The 16,538-nt window shown below is 38.5% G+C and overlaps 1 protein-coding gene across 1 annotated transcript in view; it reads right to left on the bottom strand.

Annotated features, from left to right (window-relative positions):
* GUCY1A2 (guanylate cyclase 1 soluble subunit alpha 2) overlaps positions 1-16,538 on the bottom strand; it is a 137,786-nt gene that overhangs the window by 36,291 nt on the left and 84,957 nt on the right. The window contains exon 6 of the mRNA XM_038129976.1: positions 8,168-8,311. Within this exon, the coding sequence (XP_037985904.1) occupies positions 8,168-8,311 (144 nt within the window). The remainder of the gene's footprint in view (positions 1-8,167; positions 8,312-16,538) is intronic.

Below are 16,538 nucleotides of genomic sequence, written 5' to 3' on the forward strand. Positions count from 1 at the left end.
AGAGGCAGATGCTCGAGCAATGCAGCACAGGGCAGCAGCTGCCTGACAGCATCTCAGCAGCTGGAAACAGACACTGAGGTAGCAACAACCTCTACAGCTTTAAAGGGCATGGCATTTTCATCTCTGCATCTCCCTCTGAGGCCTCTGGGATCACCTGTGCCTATTAACCCAGTGAGGCAGCAATTCAAGGCTAGCCTTTTCTAGTCATGCTTACTGCAAAAAGCCAATCAAGCACTATTTTTATGCATAGTCTGTGCTGCTTCTCAGTGTTATTACTGTTTATCTTCTGTGAGTCCTTGCAGGTTTGTGTATTTTCATATCAATGCTTTTTTCAACTTTTGTGTAATGTTTTTCATCTCTTCTCCATCTCAGGAGATAAGAAAAAATACTTTTGTAGTGTAGTGGAAACCAGACTTTTTAATTTTTATATGACAGGAAACATACCAATGGAAGAAGAAAACATACATTTAGGAGAAATAAAATTACAGCACTCCGCTATGCTGGATTCCCTAGCCCAATTCTTTAAATATTCATGAATTATTTCAAATTTTATATCTCTATTATATATAAACATATAACATCATTGTACATGCTGCAATTCTAAATTTACATTTTTGTCTATTCTTCCCTTCATAAAGATGCAACAATATCAATCTTTTGAAATGCTGTATGCAGCACAGATTTAACTATTTATTCACCTGGAGGGCTGCATTTCTATTGTTATTATTGCTTGGTTTTGTCTGAATAAAGACCAATGTACAATAATAACAACAGAAAATTTCAGCTTCAGCATGGAAGTCCTCCTCTGACTGTAACAGTCAAAGCCAGAATGTGAAGTTCTGGCAGCTGCAAAAAATGTCCAAAACCAAGCTCAGGGGCAAAACTGTATCATAGGATATCTTCCATCCTAGATAAATGAGAAGGCAGAGGTCTTTTTCCTCATAAAGAATACAAGTTTAATGCTTTACTCTCATTAAAGTTCTGGGGTTTTTTCTCCCCAGGTCATTGTCCCAGTTACTATTGGTATTTAGTACTCTGAAGTGAGTTTTGATCAGTGATTTAACAAAAGCTGGTAGATATGCCCAGTAATTTGTTATTTTGTCATAAAGTGTTCTCAGCCAAAAAGTGTTTTCTATGGAAAATTCCCAACCAGTTCTATTACTAGCCAGACATCTGGAGTGTTAGTTGGAGGCGTTTGTGTCTGGAATGACTGCTGAACCGTGAGAGATGTCACACCGTGACCTTAAAGCTAACCCCACAACCCAGATGCATATCCTGTGTTCCCTGCAGGGATCCAAACCTTGAAATCCTTGCTGGTTTTCCCTGTGCATTAGTTATAGCACCTAGAGAAGAAAATGAAAGTATCTGCTCACTGTGAGGCACCAGTCCAAAGCTAGAAGCTAAGTGCAGCCATCACAGCAAGATTTAGTCTCCTTTGAGGAACGGGAAGTATGACTGAATTACAGAGGTGTTTCCACATGCAGCTAGATCTACATACCGTGAGTCAAAGAGCTGTGAACATGTAGTAATCACTGTGAGCTAATAAACAGCGGGAAAGCTCACAAGGTGCCCTGGGGTAACTACCCTGGGTTCTACAAACATGTTTTATCTCTGCCACAGGGTCAAGTAGAGATGGAATGGCACTAGTGCTTCCTACTTGCCAGAGATGAAATGTCAGAGAACACATGGCATAAGAGGAGAATGGCCAGGTCTAATGACAAAACCTCTTCTCAGCTGATCCTCACGTTATTAATTAGCCCCTTGCTTGTCTTTTAGGTGTCTCTCTCCCAGCAGTCATAAAAAAAAAAAATCTTCATAGCTTTCTAGTTTACTCAAGTTTGGCTTACACTAGGTTGCCAATCCCAATATCATGCCTCTGCCTGAGCAGGTGGATCCTTATGTTGCGCAGAATCAAGTCCTCACAGCTTTGAAAATCTACCTTTAGCACCTACTGCAGACTTTACCTAAGAACTGAAATGTGTGCCATCTGAAAGAATGAACAACCCTTTGGGAACCTTCCCTCTTCAGCAGACTAAGTGCCAATCTAATTTTTCAGACCAGATTTTCATGCAAAGCTGCTGCTGTGCACCACTAGCCATATAATCCCCACTTTCCCTTATTACTGCAACACATGCGGTAACACTGTCCTACAAAGGGTATAACATATGACTGCATTTGAAAAAGTCCCTTCAAAAGAAGTTGCAAATAATGGGTGTGGCTTGGGGCTTTTAAAGATCATTACTAAAATCACACAAAAGGAAGCAGTTGAGTGAAAATGACTGTAGGGCTGAGGAAAGTGAATTTTCCCTCAGAGTAGTCTAACAAAACTTGCAATTTCCCACATTCCTGGGGAAATGTGCTTCAATCAGCTCCTCTCATTTTACATTTCCAAAGGCACTGGGCCAAACTGAGGAAGTGCAATCATGAACTCTCCCACATCCAGGGAATCATCACCAGGGCTGACTTTGTCTCACCATCTCCCAAGCATGCTGTCAAGAAAAAGTACCAAGCTTCCCTGACGTGCAGCTCTGAATGCTCCGCAAAACTGTCGTGATGCTCTGACTCTCATGATGCTGGTATACCTGTGAAACTACAAGCTCTTGAAAGTGTCTTAATGCAAAGGTTTCTTTTATGGAACTGTTTCTGATTGTTTCTTTCAACACAAGGATATTTCGAATTTCCAGTTCTGCAGGCTGAAGGAGGGTATTATATACCTTCCAGAGTCTGATGTAGACATTAGGTACAAGGCAAAGTTGCTAGGAGACCACAGATGGAGAAAGGAGCATTGCTGGAACGCTGCAGCTTTTCACACAGGGCTGATGAGAATGCCTGCATCAGCAGTCAGCCCTTCACAACTTAAAACAAACCAGACAACCTTTTGCTGCTTACGTAAAGATGTACATTTGGATAGAACCATTAAATTGTTATAAAACCAGCATACCACAACACGAAAAATAAGTAAGGCAAGAAACACTGGAAAGGATTAAACAGACAACACCTGCTGCTCTCTCTCATTGTTTTTGGGAATGGCCCCTTCACTTAAAAAATAGAAATCCCATTTATACAAACAAATGTTGGCACTTCCTACATGGGTCCTGGACCCAAGTGGCATATCACTGAAATACAAAGGGGAATACTTAATGAACCAGCAGAAGATGCTGTGCACTCTAAAATCCATTGCCCGTTTCCATGTTATTTAGAAAAGTGTGCCACTCAATGGCCATAAGCCATTACAATCTACAGAGACCTTTTGACTCTTCTGTGCCCTTACTCACAAGTCAGTTCATGCTAGTTAAAATTTACCACTTGGCAAACAGAGATTAGAGTTTCATCAAACTCAGGCTTTCATTGTTTCAGTCATCAAGATCACAGGTATTTAAATAGATAACATAAACCAAAACTAATGCAGATGCATGGCTGTAAGGTCATACATGTTAGACATGCTAAACTAATGGTTCTACCCATAAACCTTTATTTGTCACCTATAATGGAAAGTTGAAGTATAGAAAGTCTGGATTACATCTAAAATTCAAATGGAAAAGCTGTGACTGATTAAAGTTGTGAACCTCCGTTTCAGTTCAGCTCTTTCCAGGGAGATCATCCATCCTGAGAGATCATTAACCTGCTCACTCTTGAGGTAGGACTTACCTGAAAAATATTAATTCATATATTTCATTCATGCAAGCATTTCAGATGAATACAGACTAAATTCACTCTCTTCATTTAAGAGGGAGCTACAGTAACAAGTTTAGCCATACCTGTTCACGCTGTCAGTGTTTGAAATTAGATGATGTTAATGCCTACACTGTTTGAGTGCAGCCTATAAATCCAATAATAAAATAGCTTTGGCAACGCACATCTGAAGGTTAGCAGCTTCAAGTGATAATAAAGAAACAACTGAGCTGAATACCAGAGTATGTGCCATGCAAATGCAAGGTCCCATCTACCTCACCTGAAAATAAATTAATCACATTGAAGGCAGTATCAGCTAGAAATCTTCTGCACTACGCTGTTTAAAGTATTTCACAAACTAGTCCTTAGAAAGTGAGCGAAAAGAAAGGTAGGGGCATCTATTTGCTTTGCCTTGGGATTACAGTATTTACAAGTCTAATTCTCATGTTATGGTAACATAAATAATTTCAAATAGAGATGAAATTTTTGTGCTGTAGCAAAATATCTTGCAATGTGTTTTGAATTGCTGTGGTAGGGCTCAACCATTATGCTTTAGACAAGAACACCTGCACACAATTAATCTAAATAATTGTAGTTAATTTCAGCAGCTTCATGTAAATCATTTACTTTTCCTCTGAGTTCCCAGTTCTGATCTCTTCATGACCCTATTACATAAACCTTCATACACCACAAAAATAAACAGATAATTTTCTCTCGGGAAATCTAATTAGTGGAAACTAGGTATGTTCAGTCACAGCAGCCCTTTTGAAAAAAAAAAACTGAAAAGGAGGTCTTTCTCATTCTTTGGGATATATACCACACATTGATTAATCAGGTATGCTTTGAAGCATGATAAAAAGTTATCCAAGTAATAATATTCTCAAGGAATTCCATATCTGCACTGCAACCCTTCACTGAAGGTCAATGCCCTGGAGAATTCCTCTTACAGTATCATTTCTACTAAAATTAATGTAATTCCACTTTATCTAAAAAAAATGTAGTAAAGTATGAAGCACATCCTATTCTCAAGTAACACTCACTTAAATGTAGGAGGCAATTTTAAATCAATATTTTCAGACTAAAGTCATAAAGCACTACATATAAATAGTTGTACAGAATATAAATCAAGAGTGCTTCCAAGGTAAAATTTTATGCTGAAAGGATAAAAATGTATATCAAATTCTACATGCAGTGTCTGAAGCAAAAGTCTCTCTTTTGTACTGAGGCCTTAGCTCATTCTAAAGTAATGGGATTTTGCCTCTAGTAGAAGTGAGTTTAAAAAAATCACACAGGGACCTGAAGCCTCCTCCATCACTCACAGGGGAATGATCAGCCCATTTTCTATTACAAATATTTCTTTCTAAGAGGGCAGGCTGTGTTACAGCACTGATGATAGGATTTGTGTGTTCTGCTGTAATGCAGCTTGCTCTCTGTTTCTGCAAAATAACAGTTTCTCATTACCCTTCGAGTCCCAGGCTGCTCACACAGGTATAAGGAGGGCTGGCACAGAGTCCCCCTCCTGCTCATGCATTTGTGCTGCCTCTGGCTCTGTTGGAAGTGCTGAATGCCTGAGTAGGTGTCAGCTGCACACCACAGCACTCTCATCAGCGTGCTATGAGCTCTGACTCAGAGCAGGGAGCATCATCTGGATACAAACCAGATCTGCTTTGTACACCTGGCCACCATCCTGAGGTCCATCATGCACATTCTCTGCTTGTTTTTTTTACCTCTGTCGGGGTCAGGATTGAAGGCACTTGAGACGGTATTTCATGTTCGGACTCAGATGTTTATTATTTCTTATCAGTGAAACAGCCTTACAACCATGAGTTCTGCAGCCTTTCATTAGCAAGGCACAAAATGGCTAACTATCTCTTGTTACAAGGTCTTTTAAGACCAAACTATCCAATTAAGAAATGACATCTAGATTATTTGCCCTTTTAACCCAAAAACTGATCCCTCGAAGCCCGCAATGAGGACTTTTCTGTCCAGTTACAAAACATCACTCAAACCCATGAAGAAGAAGGAAGAACAAGGTGAAGAACAACCTGCCTTCACCCTAAAGCCTCTATCTTGCTTCCTATTTTTTTCTATATTCTGAAACCCCAAACTCTAATGTTTTCCACCCTGTGATATTACATGCTTCTAACCAACTACACACCCATACTCCCAGTGCTGTTAATCAATTTTAGAAGCCTTCTCCACAGCCTCAGGTCAAATGCAGTGCTCTTTTGCAAGTCTGTGCCTTTCAGCACAGAAAATTTAAAATTCTCAGCATCCAGGGTTCCAACACATGTGGGCTCACTGCCCACACTAGCATTGCTCTAAGGGGCAGATTTTTCATAAAGTCTACATGGTTGTACAAAGAAGTTATTTTTGTGATCACTACAATGAACACCTCCATATGATAACAATGTACCCAGATAACAAGCCTCGTTTCATCATCTACTAATGTACTTGGTAGGTGAAAATCTTATCCTAAATTCCTGTTTATGTGATATGATTTTTTTTAATTTGTTCCTTTACTTTTTCATCCTAACTTTTTGGGACTTGAAGTGTCATTTAATAAGATATTCACTGCTATCACAGGGATGAACATTTCAAGGAACACAAAAAGTAAATCCTTGCATTCTGGTGAATTCAGCCTTGAGATGACAACAAAATACATCCATCAAAGTAATTTAGAAAATACATGTATTCCATAAACCTTCACACAGGCAACCCAGAAGTTAAGTCATATATTTATGAGCTGTCCAAGCATTTAAACACGTACAGGCTTGGGACTTTCCTGAGAGCCTCGTTCAAGTGCTTGACCACATCTTCCTTAAATCCAAGGAGCTGAACTTCCCCTGATGCTGCTTTAAGACATTTTAATGCACATGGAACATTTGCTAATGGGAATCTGTGGCAAAATGGGCCCCTTCATGTGCACATGGAACATTTGCTAATGGGAATCTGTGGCAAAATGGGCCCCTTCATGTTTGGGGTTTTTTTAAATGAAAAACTGCTGACTAACAAAAATAGGGATCACTCTAGATAATTTAACATTTGTCTGGAAGGCAAAAGTCATGCTAACTGAATTTAGAAATTTAGAACGGAGTATGCTCTTAAGTGTGATGATCATTGACATAGCCACAAGGAAAAACTATGCATTCCTTGCCACTTGTAGGAGGACTCATGTGACAGAGTGCAGAAGCTCGCAGCATAGACATCCACATTTAGGTTAAGTACACAGACTTCCCTTACAGACAACTAAAAAAGCACACATTTTTAGGGAGTGATTCATCTTGTCCTAGAGTAGACACCTAAACTAGGACAAACTTAAGTAGACTTTTCCAAAAGTCCTTATTGCAGTAGTTTACAGGGTAAAGATAGCCACATGAGAGGAACCCTAATCTTAATAAATTTTAAAACAAATCAGAATATGCCTCTATGAAAGACAAGCTTTATTTTTAAGCACCGTTTCCAGGTTAGGTACAAAGGTAACAACATTCTACAATATCACCATCCCTCCTGCCCTGAAATCTATTACACCTAAAACAGAAGACAGAACTATTAAGAAATTATGATGAGCTTCTCAGTACTTCTACTTTCAGTTTAAGTATGATGAACTTTTTTCTTCTGAATTCTAAAGAAGGTTTATTAGCACTTTTTTGAAAATATTTAGTTATTCCCAGCATTTTATTCTATACATATTTCTCCTGCAGTGTCTTTATGTCTTTCTTTTACAGGTTTTCTTATGCAGAAGAGGAATTTTCTGAAAAATAATGTGTGGTAATGAAAACAGTCACAACAAGTGAGTCTCAGAGTAAAACATACACCTTAAAATTTCTCTATAATTAAAGCAATGACTCAAAAGAAAGTGAAAATATGAAGAGGCTCTGGAAGACAGCTCTCCCAGCACATACCAGTGTAGTTAGCACATATAATTGCCTATAGTAATTGGAAAAGCAAATAAAATCAATCCAAAAATAGATATTTTAGTAGGATTAAATTAACATCTGTTTGAAATAGTTTTATATCAAAATTGAAAATGCTATGTCTTCTGGTATCTTCAGTCTTTTAATGCTTATTTTGTGTTCAATGAATGTTCACATGAAGCGTTAATAGAATTTTCTTCAAGATGCATAGTCCAACATATTTTTTCAGAATAGTATTCTTTTGAATATGTTGGTATAGGACCAAAGAAGCAGAACAGCAGAGGAACTTGAAAATGTTACAAAAGGACATCTGGCTTCCCCCCCCCCATACCAAAGTAGGGAACGGAAATGACATAGCATGGGAAGGAAGCACATTAACAGTGAGAAAGAGCAAGCGGTCCACAGATTCTCGCAGGTTTACACCCATTTAGAGTAGACGCCTGTGGTCCATCAGAGCTGCAGACATAGTGATGCAAGAGTAAACTCTCTGGCACGGAACACAACCAAATGAAGCAGGTCCCAAATGAAGCAGGTCCACGTGTCACTGACTAGCTGAGAATAAAGAGCAAAGGGGTTACCTTAATTGGGCTTCCATCTGGAGTAAGAACCTCTTCTGAAAGCTCCATCATCTTCAGTGCCATCAGGGCAATGGCTTTGGCATGACTAAGGCTTTTCTTATGGAGCCCTGCTGCAACGCAGTACGCATCACCTATTGTTTCCACCTGCAGCAATCAGACAAACCGGTGTTACGGTGTGATAATGAGAGGGGAACCCTGCCATAAGGGCTGCAATCAAATAGCATTGCTTAAAACATGTGAGCAAAACATCCATAAATAAGCAATTAGACAAAAGAGCATAATTACCCGAGTCTGCAAACAGGTACAGTGATAACCCGACAAGCAGCAGCACAGTGGTTTATCACCTAATAACCAAAGAAGATTGTCTAGAACAGTGTATGGCATCAGCTGAGATATGACAACATTCTCCCACAGCAGTAACACAGAAAATTGCATTTTCCTAAATGAGAAATCACTTGCAGCTTCATTTCATACTATCCTGGCTGAGTTTGCTGCTGGGTAAGAGTAGTGCTGCATAATTATAATTTGTAATTCGTATTTTATATGCTAGAAAATTATATCAGGAAGAGCATTAGAAAAAGCAAAACACCACCATAAAAAACAGTGAATACTGTCTAACTTCTCATTAGCAGGTAGCTCTTCCTGGTATAATTTACGAAGAGATGCTATTACTACAGACTTTTGCCTGCACCTTTGTCCCTTATTTTCAAATAAGAATTGATGTCTCTCTCTACCATGCAGGCTGTCTTACTCTGCATTCCCTACCTGCAGGCATGAAGTTCAGCAGACAGACCCCTCTGGTCTCTTCAGGCAGGCCTTACTGCTCTCTTATCCTTGCTTTAAAAAGAGCTGGCCCCCATGAGGCAGTGGGAGCAAAATGAATTGCAGAAGCCCACTGGCTCTGGATAAAGGCAGCCTGGGAAGCACTGCGGCCCTCGAGGCCTGCAGCTTTATTTACAGCATTGTGTTTTGCAGTCTGTTTGCTCACACGTCTGTAACATTCTCACACAAAATCTATTAACATGAGCCCAAGCAGACCTCAAGGATTAGTTTAGGTTTTTTTGACATAACTAATCTGGCTTTCATTCTGCACACAACACTACAGGAATGCCAGAAAATGCTTCAGCAAAGACTGGGGTGAGAAGAAAGCAAGCACTGAGAAAGGAGTTATTCCAGCTGATTGCTGATTCATCTCTCTGCAAAGAATCTACTAAGTTTTAGGCCTGGATCTTCTCAGATTAATTTCCAGTCTCGATAAACTGGACATAGTATCTCAATACAAAGAGTACCTGAAATAGTAAGCGTCACACGTAAATGTACCCAGAGCATGAACCTAGAACAAGTTGAGCAAAAACTTCCCACCACCAAACTTAATCTGCTGCAAGCCCATTGTGAAGTTTGCCACCTTAACCCTTCTGGCTGATTGTGCAGGAGGATGTAAATATAGATAAGAAGGGTTTCTCATGAGCTGAGACAGCCATTAGAGCTCCTTCAACACCTTTGAAAGCCCCTACTAGTACTTGTATATAGAACAAAACATGTAGGAGCAATCAATACTGCTGTCTGCCTGTTTGCTGTATCTCAGGATGTCTGTCCACAAGAAGCAGACACTACCAATGCCCTGCAGTTTAGGAGTTTCTTTTTCCAAAGACAAATGGGTGGGCAAGAATCTATAAATGGCTGGTGAAAAATGTAGAAACTGGGCAAAAAGAAAAACAAGCACAGTGAGAAGTATCAGAAGTTAAAAAGATAGTCTGGAAGAAATAGATGTTTAAAATGCTCTAAACTGGAAGGAAACATTAGCAGAAATCCATTGTCATTCTTCAAAATCATGAATAAACATCAGTAAGAACAGACTCAAAGGGGTTACTACAGAAAGAGCTGAGTCTATGATGTCAAATACAAAAATTAAATACAAATTCTGCTCCTTGTTGAATGACCTAATTTCAGAATTACTTTTCCACTGAACTTGGTTGCATAGATGTGGGATCATATACTGTTCCTGCAGTGTTCAGACAAAACTACCCATTTTGTTAGCTTCTTTCCCCTTGGAAATTTCCAGAGCTGTAATTTAACAGCTAAATTCCACACACTGAATGCACTGTATTACAAGAAAAATTGGACTGAATCTGGCTCATATTAATCTTCATATAAAAATAAAATTTATAATAACACCATTACACTGTAACGTGCTTGTCGCTATGGAGTTCATCTGACAGCAATACTGGAGAAGCAGGGGAAGGACTATGACTGCTTAGACTGACCTGGTAGTTTAAATTGGATGTGATGAGTACTGACAGGCCTAATGATTTGCCATTCTATAACCCTGTTTTTCAGTCACTTCTAAGATTTTCCCCAGCTAAGCATTTAAGTTGAAATTTTCATTATGAGTACCTCAAACTCAAACCACCAAACTTTAACGTTGGTTCCATCCTTCTTCAAAATCAGATTTGACAAATCTTCGGAAAGTTCCAGGAGTTCTTGTAATTCAGACTGCTCATGGCATTTGCATTTGGTCCACTTGTATGGAGTCATAAAATCATAGAATGGTTTTGGTTGGGACATTTCAAGATTATCTAGTTTCAGATTGCCAGCCATGGACTGGACCAGGCTTCCACTAGACCAGTGACACAAAGCCCCACCCAACCTGGCCTTGAACACTTCCAGGGATGGGGTATCCATAGCTCCTCTGGGCAGCCTGTTTCAGTGTCTCAGCACCTTCACTGTGAAGAATTTCTTCCTTATGTCAAATACAGACACTTTTGGTTCATAATCAATGACTGTTGTCCTGTAACAATAGGCCTTGGGATGGTCTCAATCCATTCATCCACCAGTCTGTATTAATACTGGGGATTGCCCTGAGCCAGATGCAGAACCTTCACTTGGCCTCGCTGAACTTCACAAGGGATATGAGGACATTAAAATAGAGACTGCAACAAGAGCGATTCATCACACTTCAGAATTTCAGGCTGGGCCCTCAGTGAGTCAGATGCACACAGGGAAGAAGGGAATTTCTCTTGTCTCAGCTGAGGAGCAGCAATTGGACTAGAAATACAAAGTACTGCTTATAGCTTGCTCCAAAGTATCGTCTGGGTAGATCCTTAAACTGTGCACCCCAGAGAGCAACCTACTCCATAAATATTCAATGCCATAGGATTAAAAGGCAGGCACTACTCAAAGTGTCTAAAAATTGCTGCACTCAGATCTATTTGATACTCTTCGGGATTATGATATACAGCAATAAAACTCCAGAGGAAATCTCTACCATGTGATAAACTAGATTCTGAGTTTTTGACTTTGTAATGTGACTTTTAAGATGCATTAGTAGTAGTATATTTGATTTTTATATTCTTCCTAGATACGTATGCAGGAAAAGATATTTTGCTTTCAGTCTTTTAGGACTGGAATGCCTTATCCTGCTTCTTTTAAAAAGTGAAATATATTCTGTTCTGAATATTAAAGCCGTTTTTGCGTATGACTAACAGTTTACCATTAATAAGACTTTGTAATTTTTTTTGTAATTAAATTATTGTTTCTTACTGCTCCTAATAGTTCTAGCTACTCACTGATTGCTGGCCTACTGTTACCAACTTTTCATCCCTTTTCACTGCTTTACACTTACCAAGCCAGCTTCACTGGAGTTTTCGTTAATTGGGAATTATTACACAGTACCATAGAAGAGAAGTTGAACTTTGATTTCAAAATTAGACACATTTCTAAAAACTGCATAATAGAATTTTTATTCTTAACTAACAAATGAAGAATCCAGGAAACACTGCAGCTACTTATAGTGCTATTCAAAAGCCTCCTCTAAAGCCTTCTGTAACTTTCAAGTCACTGGAACTGTGACTGTCCAAATATTTTCCAGTCAAGCCCTCAAAAAATCCTATAATAAAGTTAATACTTAGCTGAAGTGGTTGTGTGCACTCTACAGTTCAAGAAAACTCTCTAGAGAGTTATCCCAACATTGCTGAATACTGAAGAGTGAGAATACATGCAATTGCAGCAGGAAGGAAATACCTTCTGCTTTTGAGAAGTATTTTTCTATATAGCTTCTGTTGGTCCTCAGTAGATACTGTTTGTCTGCTTTAGATATGAGCAGTAATTTTTACAGAGAGTGAACCCTATAGTAATTGTCTTACAGCCACGTATCCTTAATTCATAACCGTTTGAGATGGAATATGATTTGCAGATCAATTTGGTAGCACAGAAGTCAGAATGTAATTCCTTCAATTCTAAAGTGTCCAGAGAGAAAAGAGATTAATAGCCTGATCCCTAGGCAGCTCCAACAGGTCTCTTCCAACTATCAGTAGCTAAACCTTATGTTGTCTTTTGTTATTAAACTGAGAAACTGGAAGTTTTAGCAAAATTATGTTCATGGATATAAAGTCAGGGTGTGGTTTCAGTGACAGTTTTTAAGGGAAAATGTGGTGCAATGAAGAAACATCCTTGCTTTGCATCCTTCATCCTGAATTCATGAATATGCACCAATCATTAACTTTCTGAACTTCCAGAGGTAACCAAAAACTGAAGTGTCACACTTCATTTCACAGAGTGACATACATGGGGCAGAGATATCATTTTTAAAGTGAAACCTGAAATGGAAGGCTGAAGATTCTTCACCTAAAATACTCAGGAATTCAAACCTTCAATTCTAATGAGTCCTACTCAGAACCTTTTTCAAAGCACAGCTTGGAAATAAACATAAAAAATATAATTGCAGGAGTCACTCTATAGCAATTCTAATCTGAAATTTTTACTGCAATCAGAAATATTAAATACATTGAAAGAAGTAGCTGGAGGGAGAATTGGCTCTAGTTTTAGTCCTGTCTCTCTCAGCAGGTTTCCTGTGAAAACCTAATATATAATTAGTATTAGAACTATTACAATGGAGTACTCACTACTATTTTTTTCAGGTAAGAGACATAAATAAGTCTGAGTGCAATTTGTGTGTTTTTAATGGGTTAAATTATACTCATATCAATCAGACTTCTTTGTTTACAATCAAAATGAAATACATACCAAAAATGGATCTGAAAATTCAAAAGTTGCTGTCTTTTTTCAGGAAGAAAACCTACCTTTAACAGCGTATCTTTTGTAGATGCTTCACCTTCCTCCAAAGGGTACTTATGTACTATTGTTTTCATCTCCAAAATACTCACAGGGCTGCATATGTATTTATTATCTCACTCGTAAGGGCTGTAATATTTAGTAACCATTTAACCTAAAATTATTTATGTCACTGTCCCTTGTAGCCTGTTCAATGGTGGTTTTTTAAAAATAAATTTGAAATAAAAAGTGAGACTGCCTTTCAGTTCAGGATAAAGAACTACAGGATACTCCTGCTACACACAGATAACCGGACTATAGGATTACTTTGGAAAGCAAATATGTAAGAATTGCGTATCAAATGTTTGTTAAAGGTTTCTCTTCCTTGAAAAAAGGGTCATGTTTGAAGAAAAATATATTATGCTGCTCAAATTTTGTGTGTGTGTTTTCCACTGACATATATGGGTAATCTATATAAGTGTACCATACATACAAAGTTTAGATAGAATAACCAGACTTAGATGTTCTTTAGCCATGTCTTGATTTCTTACCCTTCTTTTTATAGAGTAACAGATGTTTCTTCCAACTGAATTGAGTTTCCATATGCATCAAATCCTGCTTGTGGTCTCCCCCCTTTCTGCTATTTTAATCACCAGAAATATTTATTTCTGCTTAAGTAAGTATGTGTTCATAATCACTGTAATTTTAAGTTGGCAAGGAAACTTGGAATATTAAACAATTTCTCTATGTTCCACACCCTGTTTACAGACACAGTGCACAAAGTGTATATGCTATGTTTAGCTGAAGAGAAAATCATTACTAAATTGTTTCTTATCACATATGAGTAATCTGCCAATAGCCTGAAACTATCCTACTGCTGGGAGATACTCTATAAAACTTTATTTTATAAAACTGAAATAATAACAAACAGCAGTTGCAATTATATCGGTTTCCTCTTAAAGAGTTTCAGAGCGAAGAAAGCAGAAATAATGAGAAGGGAAAGCTTTAGCTAATTACAGTTTAATGCTCTTCTGTTCATCACTTACCTATTCTCCCTGAGAAAACTAACTTTTCTAGTTTGTTTGGGGGTCATTTTTTTTACCTGCACTGAAGAGCATTATTCTCCATCTGAACCTGCCTCTCCTTTTGCCTATTTCCTATGCGCGTTTACCTTCTCCCACAAAAATACAGACACGGCGTTCTCAGTGCATAAAATGTTTACCAAGCAGTTAACACTTTTCAAAAAACAGTATATTAAAAAAAATCTAGAATTTTAAAATATATCTGTCTTTTATAACAAAATCTGTGAGGTGTTTTTCCTGATAATAACATTATTTGCACCTGCATCAACCTACAGTTGATACCAAAATGGGGAGACAGGTCAATTGTCAATTTGCTCTAGGGCTGGGCTGCCACCCTGAGTGACTTGTACAGGCAGAATGAATTAGAAGCTTATGAAATTCAGTAAGGGCATGTGCAAAGCCCTTTCCCTGGGAAAGAATTTCTCTGGAACTGATACAGCCAACTTCCTGAAGAGTGGCTCTTTGGGAGAGACCCCGGGGGTCTTGCTGGGCAGTAAATGTCACATGGGCCAGCAATCAGTCCTGGGAACAAAGATGGTCAATGACATTCTGGATGTATGAACAGAGGCCAGGGAAGCGCAAATCACCCCTACTCAGCGCTTGTTACACTCAGATACCACATCCACTTTGGGGGTCGTCAGTGCAGGACAGAGATTGATAAACTGGATCCAATTCATTGGGGCCAGCAAGATGGTGGGGGCTGCAGCACCTGGGAAAATGGGCTGGGAGAGCTGAGCTTGTCCAGGCTGGAGCAGAGATGGTTTCATGGCACTTGAGGGGATACAAGTGGGCTTTCCACAAGGGTGGAGAGCAAGAGAAAAAAATGAAATCAGCATCCTTATGGATTAGGAAACAGAGAAACCTGTGAAACTTACTGACAACAAGATCTTACTCAGATAAAAAGAAGCTTTTTAAAGCAATCAAGCATCTGCAGACAGTGAAGATTTTCATAGATGCTTCAGCAAATATGAGGATAAGGAACATAATCTTTTTATTTTAGGGGTAAATCTCAAAATGAAAATGCTACAAAGAAATTTGCTCTATGAGCCTGACATTTCATAAGTGGCTCACAAGGCATCTTTTATTTCTTCAAGCAGCCGCATTCAGCACAAGTGCAGAATTATAATGCATTATAATGCACTATTTTGGCAGATTCCAAGGTAATCCAAGCTTGAACTATATAGTATGCCCTATTCTCAAATATAGCTATTAATTATGTTACTAATTGTTTCAATGGGACTGAGCAATGATGAGGTGTTTTGACAACAACCACCCCATTCATTTGTATAATGCATAGAAATTTAAGTTTTGAATTAATCACTGAAGTGTTCTAAGGGACCCTATTGAGAGGCAACAGAATATCTGTGCTCAGTGGCGATGGGAGTTACTCCAGTGGCACTACAACAAAAATTAAGAAAGGTAGGAAGAAATAACTTGAGTAAATGCTGATTGCATGAGAGAAATTAAAATGCAGTAAAAATTCCTTTAGCCCAGTTAAAATACACTCGGTGCATTAACCATAACATGGCATCAATTTATAACATTATTAAATAACTATAAAACACATGAAAAGTAGATGACACTAGCAGGGAAAAAGCAGTATTTTGGCTGCAGCTGCATCTTCCAGACTGCAAGCTGCTAAGATGTAGCAGCTGTAATCTACACAGGTGAGATTCAGTTCACCTAACCAGATATATGTCTAATATAGCAATTTGAATATGAGCAATTCAGTCTTAATTCTCTTCACAATCAATGAACTGAATGGGAACTCTTGCAGTTACCTGACCTGTGCTAAGAACCTTCTTCAGAAAAAAAGAAATCTCACACTTAAAAAAATTCACACTCACCCTATAAAATCAAACTTCCCTCTGCTGACTGTGAGGATAAGTCTAAATTATTAAGTCTATGCTAAAAGTAGCATATTTTCACCTCTATCTCAGAACTGTAGAAAAGGAAGAGTTAACAAGATTATGTGAAGAGGCAGAAAGGCAGGTTGAACCCAGAAGGTCACACAGGCAGGTCAATTTTAAAAGAAGGACATGGCAAGTTCTGCAAAATCAAATAGTCCTTTAGGAAAGCTGATCTCTGGATTGTCAGAGGAATCAGTGGAAAAACTTTCTACACTCTGCAGATCAATTTCCTTTCCAGTCTTTGAGATTAATCCAGAACAGCATTTCTTGGAGGTATGAACCTTAAGTGATTCTTATGATGACCTTAACAGCAAAACCAATGCCTTCTAG

Source organism: Motacilla alba, chromosome 1 (assembly GCF_015832195.1).
Source record: "Motacilla alba alba isolate MOTALB_02 chromosome 1, Motacilla_alba_V1.0_pri, whole genome shotgun sequence".
Classification (NCBI taxonomy): Eukaryota; Metazoa; Chordata; class Aves; order Passeriformes; family Motacillidae; genus Motacilla; species Motacilla alba.